This window comes from Carassius carassius, chromosome 1 (assembly GCF_963082965.1).
Source record: "Carassius carassius chromosome 1, fCarCar2.1, whole genome shotgun sequence".
Lineage (NCBI taxonomy): Eukaryota > Metazoa > Chordata > Actinopteri > Cypriniformes > Cyprinidae > Carassius > Carassius carassius.
Genome location: NC_081755.1, coordinates 12,444,776 through 12,472,002, shown reverse-complemented (window position 1 = coordinate 12,472,002; position 27,227 = coordinate 12,444,776). Strand labels below are relative to the sequence as shown.

Here is a 27,227-nt window from a genome sequence, read left to right as displayed (position 1 = left end):
AAACATTATATTGCAAGGCGTGGTGGTGTAGTAGTTTATCCAATGGGATATGGATTATATATATATATATATATATATATATATATATATATGTGGTACACAAGCCAAGAAATATACGTTATATAAAATGGAAGTATGGAGAGGAAGTTCTGAACATATTAGGAGGACACTTACCCCCAATTTCCACCAGATGCGTAACGGCTGCGTTACGGCTCCGGCACGGCGGCGGAGTCAATAGGTTTCCATTCAAGTCAATGAGTGTATTTCCACTGAATGCGTTACAGCTGCGTTCCGACTCCGGCGATCCGCAGCCCTCCGGAGCAGATACGCAGAGCTTCTATTTTTGCCGGATGCCGGAGCGCTCCGCAGCACTACAGGGCAGAGTACGCAGGACAGGAAGTCGAGTGACAAAACAGAACAGCCAGAAACAAAATAAAAGATCAGTTTCATTTTCAAAATAAAATACACTGCGCTCATATTTCCCTACACTACACCTTGAAAACGTCATAATGGGCGGAGACAGGCTTGTTGAAGTTTTAACCCCGTTGACACGATGGATGAAGAAATGAAAAGAGAAAAGAAAAGAGTTCTATCCTATACTCCTTCGGATGGAAAACTGTTCCTGGTTTGGTAGTTCTCTGTCTGTTCCCCAACTAGAAAATACAAAAAACGTCCAAACCAAGTTAAGATTAACAATTTAATTGAGGTTCAACAAATAAAAAACAGAAGCAATATGGACAAACAAATGATAAAGCTTGGCTTATTGAATATCAGATCCCTTTCTACGAAAACACTTTTTGTAAATAATATGATCACTGATCATAATATAGATGTACTCTGTTTGACAGAAACCTGGCTAAAACCTGATGATTACATTATTTTAAATGAGTCCACCCCCCAAGATTACTGTTATAAAAATGAGCCACGTCTAAAAGGCAAAGGTGGAGGTGTTGCTTCAATTTATAACAACGTTTTCAGGATTTCTCAGAGGGCAGGCTACAAGTATAACTCTACTTGTATAAGTTTGTATAAGTATAAGTTTGAAGTAATGGTACTTCATATAACATTATCCAAAGAAACAAATGTTAATGATAAATCCCCTGTTATGTTTGTACTGGCTACTGTATACAGGCCACCAGGGCACCATACAGACTTTATTAAAGAGTTTGGTGATTTTACATCCGAGTTAGTTCTGGCTGCAGATAAAGTTTTAATAGTTGGTGATTTTAATATCCATGTTGATAATGAAAACGATGCATTGGGATCAGCATTTATAGACATTCTGAACTCTATTGGTGTTAGACAACACGTTTCAGGACCTACTCATTGTCGAAATCATACTTTAGATTTAATACTGTCACATGGAATTGATGTTGATGGTGTTGAAATTATTCAGCCAAGTGATGATATCTCAGATCATTATTTAGTTCTTTGCAAAATTCATATAGCCAAAATTGTAAATTCTACTTCTTGTTACAAGTATGGAAGAACCATCACTTCTAACACAAAAGACTGCTTTTTAAGTTATCTTCTTGATGTATCCAAATTCCTTAGCATATCCAAAACCTGAGAACAACTTGATGATGTAACAGAAACTATGGACTCTCTCTTTTCTAGCACTTTAAATAAAGTTGCTCCTTTACGCTTAAGGAAGGTTAAGGAAAACAGTTTGACACCATGGTATAATGAGCATACTCGCACCCTAAAGAGAGCAGCCCGAGAAATGGAGCGCAGCTGGAGGAAAACAAAACTAGAGGTATTTCGTATTGCTTGGCGGGAAAGTAACATATCCTACAGAAAAGCATTAAAAACTGCTAGATCCGATTACTTTTCTTCTCTTTTAGAAGAAAACAAACATAACCCCAGGTATTTATTCAATACAGTGGCTAAATTAACGAAAAATAAAGCCTCAACAAGTGTTGATGTTTCCCAACACCACAGCAGTAATGACTTTATGAACTACTTTACTTCTAAAATCGATACTATTAGAGATAAAATTGCAACCATTCAGCCGTCAGCTACAGTATCACATCAGACAGTGCACTATAGACCCCCTGAGGAACAGTTCCACTCATTCTCTACCATAGGAGAGGAAGAATTGTATAAACTTGTTAAATCATCTAAACCAACAGCATGTATGTTAGACCCTATACCATCTAAGCTCCTGAAAGAGGTGCTTCCAGAAGTCATAGATCCTCTTCGGACTATTATTAATTCCTCATTGTCATTAGGACATGTCCCCAAAACCTTCAAACTGGCTGTTATTAAGCCTCTCATCAAAAAACCACAACTTGACCCCAAAGAACTAGTTAATTATAGACCAATCTCGAATCTCCCTTTACTGTCCAAGATACTAGAAAAGGTGGTATCCACACAATTATATTCCTTCTTAGAGAAAAATGGTATATGTGAAGATTTCCAGTCAGGATTTAGACCGTATCATAGTACTGAGACTGCTCTTCTTAGAGTTACAAATGATCTGCTCTTATCATCTGATCGTGGGTGTATCTCTCTATTAGTTTTATTGGATCTTAGTGCTGCGTTTGACACAATTGACCACAACATTCTTTTGCATAGACTTGAATACTTTGTTGGCATCAGTGGAAGTGCATTAGCATGGTTTAAATCGTACTTATATGACCGCCATCAGTTCGTAGCAGTGAATGAAGATGTATCCTATCGATCACAAGTGCAGTATGGAGTACCTCAAGGCTCAGTACTAGGGCCGCTACTCTTCACGCTTTATATGTTACCCTTGGGAGATATCATCAGGAAACATGGTGTTAGCTTTCACTGTTATGCTGATGATACTCAGCTCTATATTTCTTCGCAGCCCGGTGAAACACACCAATTTGAAAAACTAATGGATTGCATTGTCGATATAAAAAACTGGATGACGAGTAATTTCTTACTGCTAAATTCTGAAAAAACAGAGGTGTTAATTATAGGACCTAAAAACTCTGCTTGTAATAACCTAGAACACTGTCTAAGACTTGATGGTTGCTCTGTCAATTTTTCGTCATCAGTTAGGAACCTAGGTGTGCTACTTGATCGCAATCTTTCCTTAGAAAGCCACGTTTCTAGCATTTGTAAAACTGCATTTTTCCATCTCAAAAATATATCTAAATTACGGCCTATGCTCTCAATGTCAAATGCAGAAATGTTAATCCATGCATTTATGACCTCAAGGTTAGATTATTGTAATGCTTTATTGGGTGGTTGTTCTGCACGCTTAGTAAACAAACTACAGCTAGTCCAAAATGCAGCAGCAAGAGTTCTTACTAGAACCAGGAAGTATGACCATATTAGCCCGGTCCTGTCAACACTGCACTGGCTCCCTATCAAGCATCGCATAGATTTTAAAATATTGCTTATTACTTATAAAGCCCTGAATGGTTTAGCACCTCAGTATTTGAATGAGCTCCTTTTACATTATAATCCTCTATGTCCGCTATGTTCTCAAAACTCAGGCAATTTGATAATACCTAGAATATCAAAATCAACTGCAGGCGGCAGATCCTTTTCCTATTTGGCGCCCAAACTCTGGAATAACCTACCTAACATTGTTCGGGAGGCAGACACACTCTTGCAGTTTAAATCTAGATTAAAGACCCATCTCTTTAACCTGGCATACACATAACATACTAATATGCTTTTATTATCCAAATCCGTTAAAGGATTTTTAGGCTGCATTAATTAGGTAAACCGGAACCGGAAACACTTCCCATAACAACCTATGTACTTGCTACATCATTAGAAGAATGGCATCTACGCTAATATTTGTCTGTTTCTCTCTTGTTCCGAGGTCACCGTAGCCACCAGATCCAGTCTGTGTCCAGATCAGAGGGTCACTGCAGTCACCCGGATCCAGTACGTATCCAGACCAGATGGTGGATCAGCACCTAGAAAGGACCTCTACCTCCCTGAAAGACAGCGGAGACCAGGACAACTAGAGCCCCAGATACAGATCCCCTGTAAAGACCTTGTCTCAGAAGAGCACCAGGACAAGACCACAGGAAACAGATGATTCTTCTGCACAATCTGACTTTGCTGCAGCCTGGAATTGAACTACTGGTTTTGTCTGGTCAGAGGAGAACTGGCCCCCCAACTGAGCCTGGTTTCTCCCAAGGTTTTTTTCTCCATCCTGTCACCGATGGAGTTTCGGTTCCTTGCCGCTGTCGCCTCTGGCTTGCTTAGTTGGGGACACTTCATCTACAGCGATATCGTTGACTTGATTGCAAATAAATGCACAGACACTATTTAACTGAACAGAGATGACATCACTGAATCCAATGATGAACTGCCTTTAACTATCATTTTTGCATTATTGACACTGTTTTCCCAGGATGTTGTTCAGTTGCTTTGACGCAATGTATTTTGTTTAAAGCGCTATATAAATAAAGGTGACATTGAGTTCTTTATAGAAACTACATATCGCGCGATACCACCAGTCATTGTCATCAGTCATGACCGCAGCCGTTCCGCAACAAATACGGACCTGGTGGGTATTGACGGACGACGGAACACGGAGCTGTCACGCAGCGGAGCCGTTCCGCATCTGGTGGAAATTGGGGGTTAGCCAAGGATAACTCAGCTCTGAGCAAAAAGGACAGATTGAACTCAATAACCTTCGGGCCTATAGTCTCCGTCCTGGTCTGAACATCTGAACTCATGAGGAAACATACATGCGTGTGTACAGAGGTGGAAAGAGAACAAAAATATTCTACTCAAGTAAAAGTACCAATACATTAATTAAACTTCACTTAAGTACAAGTAAATATACAGTCTAAACATCTACTCAAGTAAAAGTAAAAAGTAGCTCATTTAAAATTTACTTAAAAATGTCTTAGTTACATTTTAATAGTGGGAGGAAGGCAAAAACGGGACAGGCCAAGGGTGTTAAACTCAGTTCCTCGAGGGCCACAGTCCTGCACAGTTTAAATATATCCCTAATTAAACACACCTGATCCAGCTAATCTAATCATTTAGGCTTATTTGTAAACTACACGATATGTGTGCTGGAGCAGGGTTAGAACTAAACTCTGCACGCCTGGGATAGGCCTATTAATCTCAAACTAGTTGTTTTTAATTAAAGTAATCAGTTATTTAGAATAATAAGACATTAGGGCTATTACCAGACAAATCAGTATATTAAAATATATTAGTAAAATAATTATATATAAAAAAAAATCAATTGATACTTTACATGTGAAATTAAAATGGCCAGTGTCAGCGAGTCACTGTTAATTGCAATTGAACCGAATCATTTAAACAATTAATTAATTCAGGAACGAAACACTGTCATGTTGCTCAGAGATGTAAAACTGAGCTTTGGTGGCTGTGTTTAGAATAATTTTTTTGTTGTAGAAATGTTTGCAAAAACGGGCAAAATGGTGTCTTAAGTTAACAGTGAAAGAACGCACTATAAATGCGCACGCACATCATTAAAACAGACTATAAGCAGACTATATATATTACACACTCCCCACCACTGTCTTTTTGGCTAATGTGTGCAAAACCTCTTGCTAAAATGTCACAAGCTTAATTTTTATCGCCAATGCAACTATGCAATTATTTAGCTTACCTCTACATGCTTGCAAAGGGTTGATGTCTTGTCGAGATTTTATAAGCTGCTAGTCTGGTCTCCCTAGGCACAGTTTACACTGCATAGAGCATAAATATGGCCAGGGGTTCACTTTATTTCTTTCCTTCATTTTGTTTTCAGTGGTTTTCTGCAGCACTAATGCCTGTTTTGTCCTTCTGCATCTTTCTTGTAATTTTAGCACCAGTTTGCCATCCTGTCCATTATTAACTGTAGTAGTTTCCAGGGTATGATTTTTATTTATTTTTTACTCAGTAATTAATGTGTTTTAAAATGTAGCGAAGTACAATACTTCAAACAAAATATAGCCTACTTAAGTAAAAGTAAAATTACAGATTTTAAAAATGACTTTAAAAAGTAGAAGTACACAAAAAAGCTACTCAAGTACAGTAACGGGAGTAAATGTAATTCATAACTTTCCACCTCTGTGTGCAGATGTGTGTATACAGTACATTAAGAATGATAGGTAAGACTACCAAGAGAGAACACAGAACGGAGGAGGCAGCGAGACAGAAGAAAATGAATGAGATGAGAAGGGATTGCAGAGAGGCAAACTTACAGAAACATCTGGCAGAGAGCATGATGTAAAGAAATATGTACAGGTGAACAGGTATTCAATACAGCCAGGCATATTTCCAGTTTAGCAGTAATGACCTGATAATTTTAGTATTATTCTTACAAGTTCTAGTTTCCTTCACATAAATCTCTATCTAAATATATATTAGATTGAAAAAATTGTAATGCTTTTAAAGTCTAAGACGGTTCATGCCTCTTAGGAAGAGCTTGTCCAATGAGAAAGGCTGAAATTCCAAGCGGGAGTGTGGAAATACTGGGGGGGTTTACAACCCCTTTGTGTAAAAGCCTGGTAATTTGCATATGTAACTGGATCAGAAGTTGATATACAAACTAGTAAGGATTCTTAGAACACTAATATGTTGCATAAGTATCAACATATTATTCCATCTCTTTTAGATCATCAGAAGATGAATTCATAGATACTAAACATGGTAAGATAACATATAGGTAAAATTACATGAATGAATAGGTCTACAAACCTGATTCCAAAAAAGTTGGGACACTGTTCAAATTGTGAGTAAAAAAAAAAGGAATGGAATAATTTACAAATCTCATAAACTTTTATTTTGTTCACATATCAAACTTTGAAAGTGAGACATTTTGAAATGTCATGCCAAATATTGGCTTATTTTGGATTTCATGAGAGCTACACATTCCAAAAACGTTGGAGACAGGTAACAATAAGAGGCTGGAAAAGTTAAATGTACATATAAGGAACAGCTGCAATTTGCAAATTATTAGGTCAATTGGCAACATGATTGGGTATAAAAAGAGCCTCTCAGAGTGTCAGTGTCTCTCAGAAGTCTAGATGGGCAGAGGATCACCAATTCCCCCAATGCTGTGGCGATAAAAGGTGGAGCAATATCAGAAAGGAGTTCCTCAGAGTAAAATTGCACAGAGTTTGAAGTTATCCATCTATAGTGCATAATATCATCCAAAGGTTCAGAGAATCTAGAACAATCTCTGTTCATAAGGGTCATGGCCAGAAAACCATACTGGATGGCCGTGATCTTCGGGTCCTTACACAGCACTGCATCACATACAGGAATGCTACTGTAATGGAAATCACAACACGAGCTCAGGAATACTTCCAGAAAAGATTGTCGGTGAACACAATCCACCGTGCCATTCGCTGTTGCCGGCTAAAACTCTATAGGTCAAAAAAGAAGCCACATCTAAACATGATCCAGAAGCGCAGGCGTTTTCTCTGGGCCAAGGCTCATTTAAAATCGACTGTGGCAAAGAGTAAAACTGTTCTGTGGTCAGACGAATCAAAATTTGAAGTCCTTTTTGGAAAACTGGGACGCCATGTCATCAGGACTAAAGAGGACAAGAACAACCCAAGTTGTTATCAGTGCTCAGTTCAGAAGCCTGCATCTCTGATGGTATGAGGTTGCATGAGTGCATGTGGCATGGGTAGCTTACACATCTGGAAAGGCACCAACTTTTCTAAGATGTGTTGATGCCATGAAATTTAAAAGTCAACTTATTTTTCCCTTAAAATTATACATTTTCTCAGTTTAAACATTTGATATGTCATCTATGTTGTATTCTGAATAAAATATTGAAATTTGAAACTTCCACATCATTGCATTCTGTTTTTATTCACAATTTGTACAGTGTCCCAACTTTTTTGAAATTGGGTTTGTATCGCAAACATGTATAAAACAGTATACAAGACAATCACTGCATGAAAAGGAGTGTTTCTGGACAGTTCACGTCAGCGCACAAACCCGTAAAATGGAAGGTTTCCGCCTGTGTGCACTGGCATTTCTAACTTCTGGAACACTGTCAAAAAGGACCTCTACTGCCCTGAAAGACAGCGGAGACCAGGACAACTAGAGCCCCAGATACAGATCCCCTGTAAAGACCTTGTCTCAGAGGACCACCAGGACAAGACCACAGGAAACAGATGATTCTTCTGCACAATCTGACTTTGCTGCAGCCTGGAATTGAACTACTGGTTTCGTCTGGTCAGAGGAGAACTGGCCCCCCAACTGAGCCTGGTTTCTCCCCAGCACAAACTCGACTATAATAATTTGTGTGCAGCATGTATGTACATGATCATAATTTTTAGAAAAAAAAAACTATTATGCGTGGTTAGTGAAAAACTAAAAATGTTAAATCACTTGAATAAGGCAATAAAACACATAAAGAACAATGGTTCCCAGGATTTTTGAGAACTGGAAGTTGTAGCCTAGAATTTTTCTTTCTAAATTATGTGAAAATCATGTTGTTTACTCACTCACAGAAAACAATATATTGATTAAAATTTTCTAAGACACTTTTTGTTTGTAAAAGTCATATGTGACTAGGGGTGTCAACTATCATGAATATCATTGTGATTTACACCTGAGAAGACAAAGGCCTGCATAATGAGCTGCATAATGAGCCATTCAGTCATCTGTGCCACTGAGAGGGAAGAGTTACAAGAAAGAATGTGAGGACAAAATAAATGTATATAATTGTATGTTTGTAGTTTATTTAGAATATATTTAATTATCCCACAACATAATTTAATATACACTTGCAAGTGCAGATAAACAGTTTATTAGGAACAATCAAAGCTAACTTTCAAACTGAATTTTTTTGCATCATTATTCCAGTCACACAATCCTTCAGAAATCATTTTAAAAATCTGATTTTCTACAAAAAAAAAAAAAAAAAAACATTTGTTATTATTATAATTATTATTAATAATGTTGAAAAGAGCTGAGAATATGTTTTCAGGTTGGTTTTTTTTTTTTTGGGGGGGGGGGGGGGTGGTAAATTGAAAGAACAGCATTGTTTGTTACATTTACATGTATTTGTTACATTTATATTATTTACATCAAGCTTTTGAATGGTATAGTATTGTATATTGTTATTGTAACTTCATATTGTTTCACTTGATTATACATTTAGTCAGGAATTATAGTTTGGAAAAAGTCTAACTAGAAAATGTTTACACGTTGTGTGAAAACTAGTACAAGTATATAAATAAATAAAAAGAGACTTACTCATGTTTATGATCTCTGCTGAATAAAGTGCTTCATTCTTTTTTTCTGAGGAAATCCAAATCTCAAATCCTCAACCAAATCACATCATTTCAGGGTGAATTATGTCTTATTCCTCTCATCGCGAAGCAAACAGTAAAATAAAAGAACTTGAAGAACAGTCTCGCAGCTTTTTCTTCTGTGTGGGCGTATTCAAGTCGCGCGTTTCAGTGAAACACTAGAATCTGAATAGCGCGTTCAGCGCGGGGGCGTGAAGGGAGCGTGAAAAACGGACATTGCGTTGTTTTCATATGGATTGCTTTATCACAGAATATTTGTTTTCAGCAGCACTTTATTTTAAAAGTAGACATGTCAAGCTTTCTATAGATATCTCTCTCATGTCTCTTCGTTGAGTATTCACTGAGTTACAGTTCATTTTAATGACGTGTTTGTAAATGAAGATCACCTCAGACAAGGGCTTCAGACAGCACACCTTGTTTGTTATCTTTATTTTATAAATGAACAAAGTTTTGTTGTTATTATGTCTGTATAAAATGTTGTTATCTGTATGATCAAAACTGAAAGTGTAATTTAAGTTCTTTTTGGGGTTATCAGGAGAAAATGCCTCATAACGCGTTTACACGTTAATCGACTCCAGAGGATTTAATCCGTAATTAACAGTTTGAGTAAAGGCGTCATAGGATGACCATTCAACCCTAATTAAACCCAACTGATCCAACTAATCAAGTCCATAAGGTATAATTGAAAACTACATTAGAGCAGGGCTGGAACAAAACTCTGCAGGTCTCCGGTCTCCGTCCCTCCAGGAACTGAGTTTGACACCCCTCACTTTAGGGTCTTAATGAAAAGTCTGTAACATAGTTTGCTTAAAATTACTCAATGGTAGTGTAAAAAGCCTTTTTTACCCTGCCAAAAATAGCTAGTTTCAAGTAAGTTGTTTTGCAGTATTTTCCTTTAAATGTTAATGAGCTCTGCTGACCCCACCCTCTCCTCAGAGCTGCTCTCTGATTGACAGTTTACGTTAGCCACATTCATTGTGAAATTTGCTAATTGGCAACATTTTTAGGAAAGGCTAGTGTTTTGGATCAATTCACAGATTTAATCTGTGTTGATGTCAAGTTAGATTTTTTTTTTATATATGATTTTATATTTTACAATATAACACAATTATATTATCGGGTTTTATATACATTACATACTATATCTTTGTTTGCTGCCTGTTTTTTCATCTTTTTTTTTTTAAGCTGTGTTGATGAATCCGCATTTGAATGAATCGGGTGAACCAATGATTCAAAACCCCATTCATTAATTGAGCTGTTTACTGAATTCCTGAATGAATCAGCCACTTGAAACTAATTGAATGAATGAGTCAAGGACATTTACCGCCATCTGCTGGAAGTTTTAGCTTCATTAAAAGAGGGGTGGGGGGCACTTTAAAGGGATTGTTCACCCCAACAAAAATGTATAATGTCATCATTTACTCAAACCAGAATAAAAAAAGGTAATTTGAAGATTCGGTTACCAACAACTTACATTGTATGAATGAAAAAACTGAGACGTTTCTCAGTTTATCGTCTATGTTGAATAGTTTATCTAAGCACGTAAATTTACTTAGGTTTTATTAGAATGGATAAATAAAAGTTATTTTCTTTGACCTGTGTATTAAATAGTTTTTTTTCAGTATGCTCTGTACACGGTCCTTGAGATGCCCTTTGAAGTTGTTTAAAAAGATAATTGCAACTTAATTCAGTTTGATGATGTAATAATATTTGCCAGTTTGATGTTCGTCTAATACTAACGTTTTACACAGGAAACATGTCCTCATTGTGTGCAAGTGCTGGAAGAGCAGGAGACTGAAATCGGCAACAGGGTATGTAATTTTATATCTCAAATAGAGAAAAAAACAATCAAACCTCGATAATGTTTGCTGTATCCTGACTAAAGCTCACAACTTTTTATGTGATACTGAATGCACAGTATTATAAAAGGCATTTCTAATACTTGTTTGTCGACCTCATTCAGGAGCCAAGGATAACAAAAAGACCTCCACACTACAGTTTGATTGCTGCAGAAAAATTCTTTGTCTTCAGAGGTTTGGGAAGTGAGCTGAGGGTTCTCTAACTGAAAGAGGAAGACCAGAAGAAAGCTCTTCTTCAGCTTTCACAGGCCGAAATGGCTGACGACCAGCAACTGTCCAAAGAACCTTTTCTTTTCCATTTCCATAATAAGGATAATGGACAGTTTTCTAGATGAGTGCATGGACAAAAGGGGCCTCAAATTCTTGAGTTTTGATTATTACATACGTATACAATTTTGATAATTATTGTTAAATTTGTGCTTGCTTTGCTTTAACATTTGTTTGTTTTATTTTCTTAATCTTTTGCTACTTATGTTTGATGTTCATTTTGTAATGTAATGAAAAATTGTAAATCCTCAAGCTTACTTTTATCAATCTGCCTAACCTATTGTCTGATTAAATCATTATAATAAAATGCTGACTTGACATCAACGTCGATTAACACTTTAAAATGATCCAAAACACTATGTGGCGCAATGCCTAGTAAGATTACTTTTGCTCCGCCCACTTCCGGTTTGATGCTGCTGTCCTGAGACTGCTGTGATGTAAGGGTTCTGCGGATCTGTAGCTAGAGGTATCTCGCCTAAGATACCTCTAGCTACAGAGGTGAAACAATTGCAGACTGATTACAGTCACTCAAGGCGGGTCTAAGGTAAGACACCAGTCTTGGCTGAAACGCCAATCAAACTATCATGGGAGGGGCCTGTTTTTGTGACGTCACTCAGACAGGCATCTGAGATCGGTTAGATTTAAGAAAGAGGAAATTATTTTAGTAGATAAAAAAAGGGTGGTTGTTTACACAACACTGCCAACACACATTTCAGTTCAAACATCTTATAAAAGTGCATGTAGCATCGGATGACACCTTTTAATATCCATCAGTGATCACAGTTAAACTATCAATCACAACCATGCTGATATTCAGAAAGTAGTCTTGTACTTGTGATTAAATGTTGAAACACGATGAAAGCAGGAAGATCCAGAGCTGCAGAAGTAATGATTACAGACTATTGATCGCTAAGATCCTCAGAGAGGAAGAAAAATGACACCAGAAGAATGGAAAGACAGTGTCAGTGAAGGTGGTTGTGAATGTGTGTAGATGTGTGTTAGTTACAGGATCAGAGAACGACACTGTTCCTCTGTCATAGTCCAGATTCACTCTCACATATTCAAGCTGCTGTTCAACACCAAAACCACAATCAAAAGACCATCTGTACCTCACACACCAGACATCATTGTTAAAGAAAAAAGCTCCCTTCCTCCGGTTTGATGCTGTTGTTACTCCAAGAATCCAGCATCCACTTTCTTTGACCTCTACATCCCAGCAGTGTGTACCGGAGTTAAAACCCTCTGAGCCCAGAACACAGAAATAATGTCTAAATCTCTCCGGATTATCAGGAACAGGTTGTTTGACTGCACTGTTTCTCACACTGGTCAGATCATCAGACACGACGAGACGTGGTTCTGCAGTGTTTGGATCCAGAATCACAGGAGCTGATGAGACACAATCAACAGATGCTGTTATTCTGATGTTCATATAATGATCAAGAGTCAACCCAACACAGATGATTATGACACTCGTCCTATTCAAACACATCAGACATTTTCCTTTCATCACTGTCAGTCATTGTCTTTGTGATTTATCAATACTGAAAGTTAAATTAAAACATTGAGTGACACATACTGAATAGAGATTACTTTGATTTACACTGCCATTTATATTCAATTATAGTGAGAAGCTGTTTTTAATACAAAATCTGACCTTTAAACAGAACTTTACAGAATTCTTTCATATTTGAGATGATTAATGTAATAATGCAGAAGAAAATAAATGTTCATATCCATCTCATTTTCACCAGCGTTTCTCTTGTATAAATCACAAAGCTCTTTACTGAATGCTGGCTAATTATTAAAATAATAAATAAACAGTAGGTATTTTTCCACGATAATGCAGTTAAAGAATAATACTATAACTAAAACGTTTAATATTAGTTTCATTAATTAAAATAAGCTTAAATAATATAAATAATATTTAGTAGATGAAAATCTAACAATTAAAATGAAATGTATATTAGAAAAGTTCTTTTGGCAACTAATTGAAATAAATGAACTTGAAGTATTAAAATGACTAAAACTGAATTGAAACTATTTATAAAATTATAATTATACATATTAAATTTGAAGCTAAATAGGACATTTTTAAAGTAATAAAAAAGAAGTCTTCAAGAGGAGCTTCGCAAGATATACTCAGGCCCTGTCCCAAGTGGAACCGTTAATGTGCACTTGCGGTCTCACGAACTCACAATGGCCGCTGCGTGTCCGTTGAGGCTACGAGAACGTAGTGTGTCCCATTTGTCACTTTAGTACTCAGAATGGTGCTCGTTACTTGTGTGCCCTCGATCTGCACTGGTACAAGCTCAGCAGCAGACTTCTACCAACTGTCAAAGCCGCATTACGTCACAAAAGTGCGGACTCAGAGGAAGACCACGAGAATTTAGGGTGCCATTTGGGGCTGGGCCTCAATCAGTGCATTCCAAACAGGACATATCGCCCTCAGAAGGGCACTTTGGATTGAAAACAATAATGGCAGACATACTGAAGGGTCGTTCCAAACCAAAGTGCTCAAAACTGCCCACATCAAAAGGCCCTTCAGAATGAAGGATACAACTAATGGACACTTCGGGCTTCCATGATCCTTTGTTCAGATTCCTGTTTGGATGATGACTTACTACTACTACTACTACTACTACTACATGACGGCGCCTCCGTGTGGGCACGTGATGATGACGCAGAAGGGCAAGAAACAGTTGTTTGGTCCCCTTCAACTTTTTGAAGCTCTCCGAAGGTAAACACTTTGAAGGGATTAGGGCTGAGAGATGGGCCCTTCCGAATGGAACGCAAGGAATGCCTCCCGGCTGCCACCACCATCTAGCCATTAGTGAGGCACGTCAGCCAGATAAAGGTAAAAAGGGCCGGTCTAAAGACTGTGTCTTGTCACTGTGTGGGCTGTTACAGTACAGACAGGATGGTGTTGGAGCCTGGCATGTCTGTGACATGCCCAAAAACACAAAGAATTTGTTGTGTTGTGATTTTTGGTTTCTTGGTTTAGGCAGGCGAACATGGTGTAATATTTGCTGTCGTACGATTTTATAGTGAATGCTCACATCGTCACAACTCGTACCATGTAAGAACAATTACGGCCGATCCAAGCATGTTATGAGCACCTCCCGAGCTCCCAATAATTTTCAAACATGTCAAAAAAAAATTGGACGCTGTCGGTTTTAAATCCGTGCCGTATCTGCGGTTGAATGAGATGATTTGGTGTTCCATCTGAAGTTGACCAATCAGAAGATGACAAAACCCACATATTACGTATGTAAATAGTCTATAGAATTTTTTTAGTTATTTTTTTTTAGCTCTATTTTTTATGTTATTCCGAATTGGGCCAAATTTGCCATTCAACTTTATGAATGAATCTGTTGTATTTCCGGCAAAATAACTAGAGATTCAGAAACAGCCTTCTCCCCTCAAGTTGTTCATGAAAAACAGAAAGTCCATGCTTTTCAGCCATTCTCTTTGCCATGCCTTCATTTCTTTTTTTGGATGTCACAAGCCATTGCTGCCACAAAGAAAACTATTTTTTCCACAGAATCCATAGTTTCATGAATTGCGCAAACCGTAATGCTTACATTATAGTTTGTAAAATCATAGTAAATTTGTGTCGTGTGTGTTAAGTTTCCTTAACTTCTGTCTCCTGAAAACTTTGCTCTTTTTTTACATTGTCTTCAAAGATCTTGATTACAGTATGAGAAACAGTTGTGTGTGTTGGGGGGGGGGGGTGTTGATTGCTGTGCTGTTAGACGGTCAGTGTGGGTGTGTGGTGTCAGACCAGTCTTTTCAAACCTGCAGTAAAACTTGTTCAGGTCTTCAGCCAGGTGTTGATTGGCCTCAGTGCTGGGTGATGGGGTCTTGTAGCTGGTGATGGCTTTCAGGCCTTTCCACACTCATGTAGAGTCATTGCTCGAAAGTAGTGCTAGGCGGTTTGACCAAAAATGGATATGACGTTTTCTTTTCAAAATTATACCAGTTTTCAGGTTTATGATGTTTTTTTTTCCCCTGCATAATCAGGTGTACAATGCATTTTCTGCTGGTTGATATTCCAAGACGTGCTTGCGGCTAAGGTGCTGGAGCAAATTGCTCGTGTTGCTGCCTTTGTCGACTATTTTAGCCCGACAGTACTTGCATAAAATGGATGTTTGGTCAATGTCGGATTTTTGGAAACCAGAAAACCTCCAAACAACAGACCAGGCTCCTCTTTTTGGCTGTAACGCCTGTTTCACACAAACTCCCCCTGCAGTGCATATGCAGTCCGCGGCACAGACTCATTGTGCTTTCACACAGGACGTGTTTGCAGTCCGCTACTGATCCGTGTCGGTTTAGTGTATAATAAGCTGCACAAGCAAGCAGCAAAACATTTAAACACAATAATTAGCCTACTTTTCTTGTTAAAATATTTAAAATTAAAACACCACAGACAGAAACAGTCTAATGAATTTTGCATTTAAATCTTTATCACAAGCAATCCCACGGGTCTTAATCAACTTTGTTTTTCTGCTTCCATAAAAGTGAACATATATATATTGTTTTCCTTGTTTATCTAAAAGTGCTCTTTTTCTTGTTTTAAACCTCGCCAAAAACCCATGTGACTGCGTTTCCTTGTCAATCCATGTTCATTTTTCCCGTGAACAATGCACTTTCTCTTTAATTCAGCACCTGCAGCACAGCAAAAATAGACTCAGTAAGTTAACAATCGCTGCACTGCTGCAGACTGCTCCTTGAAGCACAGACGGACTGCAACCTGTTGCAGCTGGAATCCGTTAATACGCACTGCAGATGGACTATGTGTGAAACAGGCGTTATAACGTAACACCTGAGCACTGCTGAGTTTACCCTTACCACGTGCAACATTGTAAAGGGTCCGTCTGAAACAATGTTGCGCGGGCGCGGCGCAGCATAACATTAATTCCAAACGCTGAGTAATTAAATACACCAGTATGGCGGAATATTCAAAATTAACATCATAACGAAAATATACACCAGTTTTCAGTATGAACTGGTAGACCGGTCCATGTCTTTACAGTTTTTACTACAGGCTTAGCATATTTGAGTTTCTGCCTGCAGGCTCGTAGAAGAACCAAACAGTGATAAGAGTGTCCCAGAGCTCCTCGGGGGACAGAGTGGTATGCATCCTTTAAAACAGTGTAGTAGTGGTCCAGTATATTGCCATCTCTGGTGTGTCAGGTGATGTGCTGTCTATATTTAGGCAGTTCACGGGTGAGATTGTTTTCATTAAAAACTCTGAAAATGATAATGAAATCGTCCGGATAACACTGCTCGGTGTGTGTGCTGCGTTCACATGCACATCAGGAGGAATGTACACACTTACCAGAATAAATGGGGAAATCTCCTGCATCCAATGAAAAGGCTAACAGTTAATGAAAAAAGCAACACATCTTCTTTAAAACTGTCATGTCTGTACACCAGCCTTCATTGATATAAAAACATAATCCCCAGCCTCTTGTTTTCCCCAACATCTCTGTGAGACGGTCTGTTCTGAACAGCTGGAAGTCTGGGATTGCTCCATTCAGCCAGGTTTCCATGAAGCAAAGCTCAGCGGAGTTTAAAAAGACCTTGTTTGTGTGGGTTAGGCGTTGTAGCTTTTCTGATTTGTTTGCAAGGGAGCGGAGATTCACCAGATGAATACTCGGCAGCAGAGTCCTAAAACTGTGCTTTTGGAGTTTCATGAGCATGCCAGCATGCTTTGATTTTGACATCATCACAAAGTAAGCTGCTTAAGTAAGCTGTTAGATGATCTGGTTCTTCACACATAATGCTGAAATCTGTCAATATTGCATCATTTCCAGTGTGTGTGTATGCAAGCTTAGATGTTCTGCATTCAGACTCACTGTTCTGGATGATGCCCTGCATCTTCTTCCAGACTCTGAAGGGCAGGTTGCCCAAGTAACGTGGCACATTAATCAAAGCTCCAGAAGGTGTCTGTGGATCTGGCTGTGATGCGATCTGGGCTCTGGAAGAACATTCAGGAACAGAACTGCAGTGGCTTTTGGATCAGAAGCAGAGGGATCAGAGACACCAGCAGATCACTCACCTTTCCATTGAGACTGGAAACTCCTGCAGAACATAGACACCATTGATCATAAACAACTCAATCAATCAATCAATCAATCAAATGATCTGAAATCAGACCTTCAGAAAGCAGATGTCACTGGCTTTCATCATCTCCTCCATATCTTTGATTGTTTGTGAAAGAGCTGAGATGTGTCCGGTCAGCTCCTTCAGCTTCTCATTCATAATCTGTGTCTTCTGCTTCTCTTCCTCCCTCAGTGCAGTGATTGAAGCTTCTTCTTGATCTCTGAGAAACTGATGAAGCTTCTCAAACTGCTGTTTAATCTGATGCCCTGTGTGCTTAGCTTGAGACTGAAAACAAACTATATTCACTTCAATCGTCTCAATCGACAAACATCAACACAAACACAATTCAGATCTGAGTTAAACTCAGACACCTACATACAACGGATCCAGAAGCAGATCGCTAATTGCCATTTACTCAATCATCTGGAGTCCATATGGAGTATATCTTAAATATAGTGGGTTGCAGGGCCACGCCGTTAACTGCAAGTCCGTCGCGTGTCAAAATCATTCGCGAAACTACCGCCCGGCGGCACAGAGGGACGGATTGCGTACTGAATGTAATTTTAAAATGTTTGTTTGTTAATGGCGATGAAATGATGAAGTACAACAACAATAACTAATAATTATTTTTTAATTTGAGTTAATTTCAAAACGTGGGATAGTCTTAGGCTACAGTCTACATATCAAAAAATTAAAGAAAGACCTTTACACAAAAGCTCTTACTCCATGCAATTGTTATTAAGTTGTCATTACATAATAGGCTTATATATATATATATATATATATATATATATATATATATATATATATATATACACTCAGATACACATACATGCAAGGATTAAAATCTAAATGTTTTCAAAAATGTAGTATTATCCGTTTCAGCTGTTTGATTGCGCTGATGTCTCTCGTGCACTTATTCATTGGAAACAGCAGTCTTTCACCGAGCCATCCAGCATGAGCAGCGGTTCACTTTTGCATATTTTTGCTCATTATGATTTTTTTTCCATCAATACTGAAACACGTGTGAACTGCAAAGCCTATTTTACCTACTGAATAATAGTTAAGCTTCAAATGGGCAACATCACGAATATGGAAACAGATTTCTCCCGAATTTATCCATTAGAATTATATATTTTTTATTAATGTTCTGTTCTGATAAATGTATTACATTTAAAGGATTTGTTGTAGAGTGAAGGGAACTAAAAATATCCTGTCGGTAGGCCTACATTATAACATTATTAGGCCAGGCGTTATTATTTCTGAATGTAATAAAGTGTCAAAAAAAAATTTCCTTTCACAAAAAAAAGAAAAGAAAGAAATTGCAGCAAATGAAAATAGGTAATTAATCAGTGGAAATTTGTTACTGTGGGTAAAAAAAAAAAAAAAATACGGACAGAGTATGGGCCTAATCTAGACAATGCTGTTAACTACTTACAAGTTTTGTGTATGTTTTTATCCATTTTTTTTCCATTGCATCTGCATCACATTCATAACCTGCCTCCCTCGTTGCTCAGCTGTGGATGATTACAAAATACACACAATAGCCTAAGCCACTTTGAAACCCTCCTGTTATTTTTATTTTTTTATAGGCTATGTTATGAACATAACATTTCAAACATACTGTAAAAACTTTATCCACGGAGTGAAGGCGGAGCGTGTTTCTGGTATAATAAAAAAAAAAAAAAAACAATTTACAATAAAAAACGCACGCCAGATCTACACCGGACACAAGTGGAACGATCCAACAAAAGACAACAGAACACAGTGATGGATGCACTGGACTCGATCCCCATCAGTGAACTGATGCTCGTTCTGTTTATGATGAAATGTTCTGATACTGCATTCAGATGATTTGACACTATAGTGTGATGTCGTAAAGTTTAGACACACTTTTCACTGTGGGGCACAGATGACAACTCTGGCGTCCGGTGTAGACACAGACAGTGACTGCTCTATTTACAAATAAGTTCTATAAGAAAAAAAAAAAATCTAAACCAGTGGCATAACGAGATGGAAATATAAACTAGAAAATATATTATTTAACAGGTCCTCCGTCCATGACACTGACTCACTGCGGAGCTGCAGTTTTAATCTGAACAGCTCTTAAAGCTGAGTGGTTAGATGATGATGATGGGCTAGTATAAAATAAATTTTAAAAAAAATAAAATAAATAAAGGTCTTTCCAGCATTAAGGTAATAACATTACTATTTTTTAATCATCTTGTTGCAGTTATAAATTTGACTGCTAAATGAATGATAAAGAACTATATTAAAACTTGTTTTGTAAAATTTCCTCGTCATTTGAATATTGATTTAAAAAATCGGTTTAAATCATAAACCAGTTTTTTTAATAAAAAAAACTTTTTTTGGCCATATGCTATTTCCCAACTTTAAAAGCAAGTATAGAAGGCTCCCTTTAAAATCACTTTAGTTGTCAATTACTAAAGCTCTTTTTTACATCTTGTGTATTTTGTTGATTATAATGAGAGAACTTGAGTTTAATCGTGAGGACATTTCAAAGATTTAATCGTCCAGGTTTAAATTATTTGTTTCTTTTTTTAGGCTAATTAGGCCTAAATAACTGGAACAAAATTATACAGTGCTTCACATTTAATCATGCAACGATTTCTTAATCAGTTTACAGACAAATGTCTTTGTCCCAATAAGTTATGTCAAAATAAAGGACGAGTAACGAATAACAAAAATGCATGTTGTTTTATTAAAGGAAAAAATATATTTATATTTAAAATATAAATTAAAATATAGGCATAATATATTAAAATATTGACATTTTGAATATTAATCCATGTAGCCAACCCCCCTAAAATAGGCTACCACTTTTAATGCTCGGATGCAAAGTAAACCACAATTTCTTTTGAATAATATAACGCATAATTAATATAATATAAATAATACTGCACACCTTTTAAATGTGTCAAATCTAAAATATGGTTTAATACCATGTAGCTTAGAAAATATAATCACAGACTCCGGCACAGGCTTGACATCCTGCTTGAATTCATTCTAAGAAATGCACATAACTTAATAAATCCCAAACTTTCATCTGTGAATATTAAATATATAGTGCTTTTCTTTCATTTTCCCTGACTGAAGCCATCAAATCTAACACATCAGCGAGGCAAAACTGACGTCTATTTGAGAAAATGTGCTTTGATGCGCTTGTTTGATAACTTGTGGTTAAAGCGCCACTCAGTGGTCAAGAGCTGCAAATGCACTTTTCAGACACGCGGCGGTGGTAAAACCGCAGTTTTGGATGGCCACCTACTGTAAATCAGATCATACCTTTATATAGTGATCTACAGGTGTAATGAAAATGACTCTGTATTCTGTTTCCTCACCTTGATGTGCTGAAATGTTTCCTCAAACTCTTGTTTAATTCTTTCATTGTGTTTAACTTTCTCTTGTAAGGACTTAAGAGCTGAATTGAGCTCCTCCTAGAATTAAACAAAAATACATTAAACACCAGATTGCAGTGAAAGAATAAAAAGACGATACAGTGAAACTAATTACTATTAAATTTACTAATTAACTAATTACGTATTGAGGGTGGAAGAGAGCAGTGTTCATTGACTCCCCTTACCTACAACTCCTGCCTGAACTGAGACTCAAATCTGCAACCTTTGGGTAACAAGTCCAACTCTCTAACCATTTGGCCACAGCTTCCCCAATATGGTCATATAATGCAGTGCAAAATTATTTGCCTGATTACTTCTGTTTTTGTGTGAATCTCATAGTAAATTAATTCAGAAATTATACCCTGCCATAAAACCTGAGTGAACACAAATCAGTTTGTAAATCGAAATGTTATTAATTTTAGCAAAATAGTTATCCAATACCAACTGGGCCTGTGTCTTTATTTGCCACCAAAGTTACTAATTTGCCTATAATGGGGTTCAGATCACTGCAGTCCTCTTCAATCAAATCAACTTTTAAATAGCCTTTTCAACAGAATCTTACCTTATATGACGAAACCGCTTCACTGATGGGTCTGAATTTATGATTGTCATGTTGTTGTGAATCTCTGCACACTAAACACACTGGCTGTTTGTCCTCCAGACAGAAGAGTTTGAGTTTCTCACTGTGTAAACTGCAGATCTCCTCAGATCCTGATGAATGGCTCTCGTTTTTCTTCTTCAGGAATGACTCAGACAGATTTTTTAACGCAAGATTACATGGAGAATTATCTCTTGAGGATCTTCTCCTGCAGACGGGACACTCCTGGGTTTTCTTGATTCTCCAGAACTGCTTAAGACACTCTCTACAGAAACTGTGACTACATGATAAAACAACGGGATCCTTGAAGATTTCACAGCACACAGGACAAGAAAGCTCTTCTGCAGATATAGTTAGTGAAGCCATTTTGACTGTTTGAGCTCCAGCAATATGAATTTTACTTTCACTTTCTGAATGATGCTTTCAGAAATGAATCCCCAAGAGAATCACAAAGATCTGCTGTCTGTTCAGAGACAAATAAAGTGCATGTAAGATAAAATACATAAGTGACGGAGAGGTTGTGTATGCCAACAAAAAAAATCTAAATATATTGTTGCTTGTTCAGCCCTTTCTGATAAAGTGCACTTCACAAGTTCACCCTTACATCTAATCTGATCGCAAATAGTAAGCATATTTTGGCGTGCTGTCCTGGGGTTGGTGTCCGGGCTCGGAACATAGCCCGAACACAAAGAACTCCCCAAAAGAAGCTTAAAGGCATAGGAGGGCGGCCAAAAAGCTAGAACTCCCCAAAAGAAGCTTAAAGGCATAGGAGGGCGGCCAAAAAGCTACATTTAGTTGCCCCCCAAAAAATGCGTGCTTAGAAGAGAGAAGGCTCCGAGTGACCGGGAGAGCCCATGCAGTGTTCGATGAGACCTGCGACCCGCAACGTCTTACTGGCGAGCCCTCCATGCCGCTATAAGAGGAGCACAATGGCAGATATCAAATTGAGGGACCGGAAGGGAGAGTCCCTCTAGCGGCTGAGTATGAGGTACGGTTTAATGCGTCTGATGAAGGGCTCTCGCTGCGACCGAAGGGAGCAAGCAGCTCTACTCCATCGGGAGGGAGATCGCTGACCACCACTGAGCATGCAACATAACTCAGATGGGGGGTTCACCCTGCGACCGAAGGGAGCTGTTGGTCATGCAGTGCAACTCAACGACAGACGGAAGGCTTAAAGGGAGAGCCATGTCCGATGCTAAATAGGCGAGGAGATTTGTAATAACGGCTGGAGAGCCCTTACTTTGACCAAAGGAGCGGTAACTGACTGCATTAGGAAGGAGAGCCTCTGATTAATCGAGTAAACAACATGATTTAAAATGCTGAATTTTTTAACTTATTAGGGCTACACGGGCTGCCTTTATGTGGAGTTGATCATACCTGATATAATTTTTAAAAGTGTCTGATGACCAACAACCGAGGGCCTCTATCTGATTTTGTGAGAGGCCCTTTTGAGCTGCTGAAAATTTTCTGCGGATATGTCTGATTGAGCAAGTTTTAAGAGTTTTTGGTTCCAAATACGTGTAACGGGATGGTTAGAGTCGTCGAAGAAGAGAGGGTCCAGCGCAGATTTAGATTGAGGGTTCCAGAGATGGACAGAAGAAAAGAGAGCCTGATAAGTTTGAATTAGAGAATAAAAAATGTACATGTAGTGGCCTTTCCTTTCTTGGTCCATCTTACTTTATTTAATGAAGTAAGCGATAGTTTTGCTATCAAGTATGGACAAATCAGAGATTGTCAGGTGGAGTTTGGGGTTGAATTTAGGGGTGCTTCCAGTTCCTGAGCATCTCAGAAAACCAAAAAAGCCAATAAAAACATTGTTTCTAGAAATTTCTGCGAGAATCTGAGATTGTATGGTATTAGGCACAGGAAGTGGTTCCAGAGTGGCAGCACTCAGTGGAGTAGGTAGAGGGGCCACTGTGAATAAAGTATACTGAGGTTTGGTTTGGGTAGAAGTTAGAAGGAAGATAAGGAGGGGGCGTAACCATTTGCAGAGGCAGCCTCGCTCACGGATTAACCCCTGGTGCTTGGGGAAGAACATAGGAAAAGGAAAAGAAAGACAGAAATTAGGGAAGAGGCCAGTATGCTTGCTTGGGCATCTGTAGCGGGTGCTGCTGGCCATTGATGGGGAATGTTAAAAGTAGGAAGATGTGAGGGCATGAAGCCTGGAGCTAAAGTTTAAAGGCGTATGCTTAGGGCTGGCGGGTTGCAATGGAGAATACGAAGAAATCCCCAGTATAGGTCTTTTCGCTTTTAGTCTGAAAATTTAGTCTGTGATATCAAGGCTAAAGGGGCAAAACTGAATGCCGAAAAATTGTTGTAGGACAGAGGTAGGAAGGCTGCATATACATATATATATATATATATATATATATATATATATACACTTGTTGTGCTAGTTAAGATGGTTAGCTAAACGAGATACACCTGTGCCAAATTGGATGATTATGTGATCATGCTCTTCCCAAACCTTGTTTATAAAACAATTTAACTGCCATACACTATGTGAACAAGTGAACGATTTCAGATGCAGCAAAAGAGACATCATCAGGATTTCTTCAGATAAAACTTTAACAAACTGTATTGAAAAAACGAACTTGCTTTAAAATGTTAAAATATAATGCAATAAAACCTTGAATAAAATACACAAGTATTAACAATAAATCCCTCATGTGTTTTATTTATTTCTCTTTATTTGTCTCAGAGTTTCTCTAGTATCTGTCATGATTAAACTTTTTTAAGTTCAGTGATAAATTCTTGTTTTAAAGATCCCATCTATAACTGTCGAAAAATTCTAAAGGGCTGCCGTGTTTTTATTTATTTGTATTATTATTGTTATCTGGTGCAGTTGACTGTGGCTCAATCATATTAGTGTTGAGTTGCTGTAGATGGTGAATGTGCGCAGTGTGTGAGAGCTTTTAGTGAGGGGCGCGGCTGCAGCATTTGCTGAACAACTAACGAGCACATCTGAAATGAACACATTAACACACCAGGCCTACTGGATACAGTGAGAAATTATGCCAAATAGCTCATGATGAAGGTTTTTTCATTCATTTTAGTAGCTGACATTTCACAGTGCCATGCAATAACAGCTAAATCGCAAAATATCATCGGTTTTATTTGCATTAATTATTTGTTTTACATAAGCTATTGCCAATATTATAATTTCAACCAAATACAGAAACAAAATGTACTAATAGAGATTTAATTTTTTTAAGTTAAAATGAGTATTTAGGTTGGTTAGTTAGTACAGAGGGCGCGGCTGCAGCTCTGAATCATCTGAAAAAACCATAGACTGTATAGGAGAAAACTGATGCATATATATATTATATATATCTCTTTTAAAGATTAATTGATAACCCATAACAATTCATTTGTAAATGATTAGATATATTACAAAACATTAGTTGATACATTTTTGTTCTATTAAGCTTTTGCCTTCTCCATGTTCTCATTTCATGCAACTACTAAAAATAATAAGATGTGTATTTAAAGGTTGGTTAGTTAGTACAGTTGGTTAAATTGAAGTCTTACCTGATCTGTGCGTGCCTCACCAATGCTTTGCACATTTGAAACTGAAGGAGGAAATGGGACTGATATAGAGCACGTACTGTATAAAGCGGGATAAGTGTGTGTGTGTGTGTGTGTGTGTGATGACTGAGATGACGGTCATCATCTCAGAGACGGAGTCTCATGTGAATAAACAGATCATTGACTGATTTTTAATTTATTTATTGTTATTGCTAGTATTGGATAGTGATAATAAGTTATTAAATATTTCTGAAAGGTAAAAAAGAAATATTTAATTAAAAAATACATGAAATTGAGCAGGGATGGCCAACTGGCAGCCCGCAGTGTCTACATTATAAAACCCTGACCATGAAAACAGAATTTTCCAGTCAAGTTGGTAAATCTTTTTACCAAATTCAAGGGGATCTCCATATGTATGGAAATCTTTATTTTATTTAAATCGCCATCACACCACTGCTTACAAACAAAGGGTACGCCAAAGTTGCACTTGGCTCAAATTTGAAAGGTAAAATTCAGTCAACGGAAGGTTTTTTTGCCTAATGCATGACAGGAGTGTTTGCATTGAACTAGAGATGTAACGTATGAAAATTTCTTATCACTATTATAGTGACCAAAATTATCACGGTTATCAGCATTATCATGATATTGTTATAATGTTATTGTTATAATTGTTATAATCTGCTGGAGACATAAATCACTTAACCAAGTTTAATAAAAAAAAATCAAGAAACAACAAATAAAATGACTTTATTTGCATAATCACTAAAACAATAACATTACCAATGATGTCCGGATTTTAAATGACAACTTGACTGACAACAGTTTAATAGCATTCAAGATTTCAAGGTTGAGATATCTAATGTAAATGTTCAAATAAAGCTCTGAAAAAGATTAATAAAAATGTAAACCTCACATTTCAGCCTTTAAATAAAGAAAAGATAAAATTGCTTAATAAACGTCCGTGATCGCAACAGCATTGCTATTAAGAACACTTCCTTTAGGTCAGCAGTTCTCAATCGGAGGCTCTCTTTAACACACCTGATTCAGATCATCAGCTCGTTAGAAGTGAGCTACATTCAGATAGTTAATTAATTCATGTATTCATTTTAATAATTCCCTTGGCGCTCTTTTACAACCTCCAAGCTTTTTTGAGTCAAAACAAAACTACTCTGCTGTGCACCTGAGACTCTTACTGAAAACTGTGCTTTATGCTGGACAGTATTCATTTATCGTCAGCTGTTCAAATCGCGGTAGTCTAAAACGGTTTTAATGATAATAAAAAAGATGAAAAGGTAATAATAACTGTGGGGAATTTTATCATGATTTATCGTCAAACTGGTAATCGTTACATCCCTACACTAAACCATGTTCTTATTAGGGTTTCAACCGGTCCTTAAAACGTCTTCAGTAAAATAGTTTAAATTTAAGGCCATGAAAACTCTTAAATGGTACAAGAAGTCTAAATTATAAGAGGTCTTTTGGGACGGAAAGACAAGAATTGATTAAACTTCGAAAGGCTATGATTTCACTGAATAAACGTGAGCACTGCACATCACTGCATTCACCAAAAACAAAGACAAAGTAGCGCAATCACAGTATCTGCCTTTCAAGTTCATTGCACGTCTACTCAGCGGTGCGTGATAGATTAAGGTGCGAGAGTGTTCAATTTGCTGAGTTACAGTTAATTTTAATGACATGTTTTTAAATGAAGATCACGCAGAACAAGATGGCAGACAAGCACACCCTGTTTGTTTTCTTTATTTTGTAAATGGACAAAGTTTTGTTGTAATTATGTGTGTATACAAATAAAAGTAGACCCTTTACATATTTGATTGATGCATTGCTCTTATCTGTACGATCAAAACTGAAAGTGTAATTTAAGTTTTTTTCGGGGTTATCATGAGAAGATGCCATAAAACGTGTATCCGTGTTGGTCGACTCCAGAGGGCTAAGCGCTAAAATGCAACTTTGTAAAACCTGGCATGTTTGGTATCGCTGGATTCAGGAGTCTACAAAAGTTTTAAGCATGTGAATCTTCGATTTTACAACCAAGCGGCACTGGCTCGAACTCATACCAAGTTTTGTGATGATTCGTCAATGCGTTCTACAAAATCCAAAATGGCTGATGCCAAAAATGGCTAACATGGGAAAATGTATTGTCATTTAACTTGGCATGATGTACCCAAACTAAAGACCACTAGGGGGCACTGCAAATAAA

General features: G+C 37.5%; 2 protein-coding genes across 2 annotated transcripts in view; one reads left to right on the top strand and one right to left on the bottom strand.

Moving 5' to 3' along the window:
- The window catches only part of LOC132146361 (zinc finger protein 658B-like), a 910,027-nt gene that overhangs the window by 525,940 nt on the left and 356,860 nt on the right, over window positions 1-27,227 (top strand). The gene's annotated exons all lie outside the window — the stretch shown is intronic.
- On the bottom strand, window positions 12,096-21,893 carry LOC132149583 (E3 ubiquitin-protein ligase TRIM35-like). Its single transcript, XM_059559001.1, has 6 exons — window positions 21,446-21,893; window positions 20,827-20,922; window positions 17,519-17,749; window positions 17,421-17,443; window positions 17,218-17,339; window positions 12,096-12,745 (listed from the first exon to the last, which is right to left on the bottom strand). Exons 1-6 carry the CDS (start codon window positions 21,845-21,847, stop codon window positions 12,252-12,254), a joined length of 1,368 nt encoding a protein of 455 aa, XP_059414984.1. The 5' UTR covers window positions 21,848-21,893; the 3' UTR covers window positions 12,096-12,251.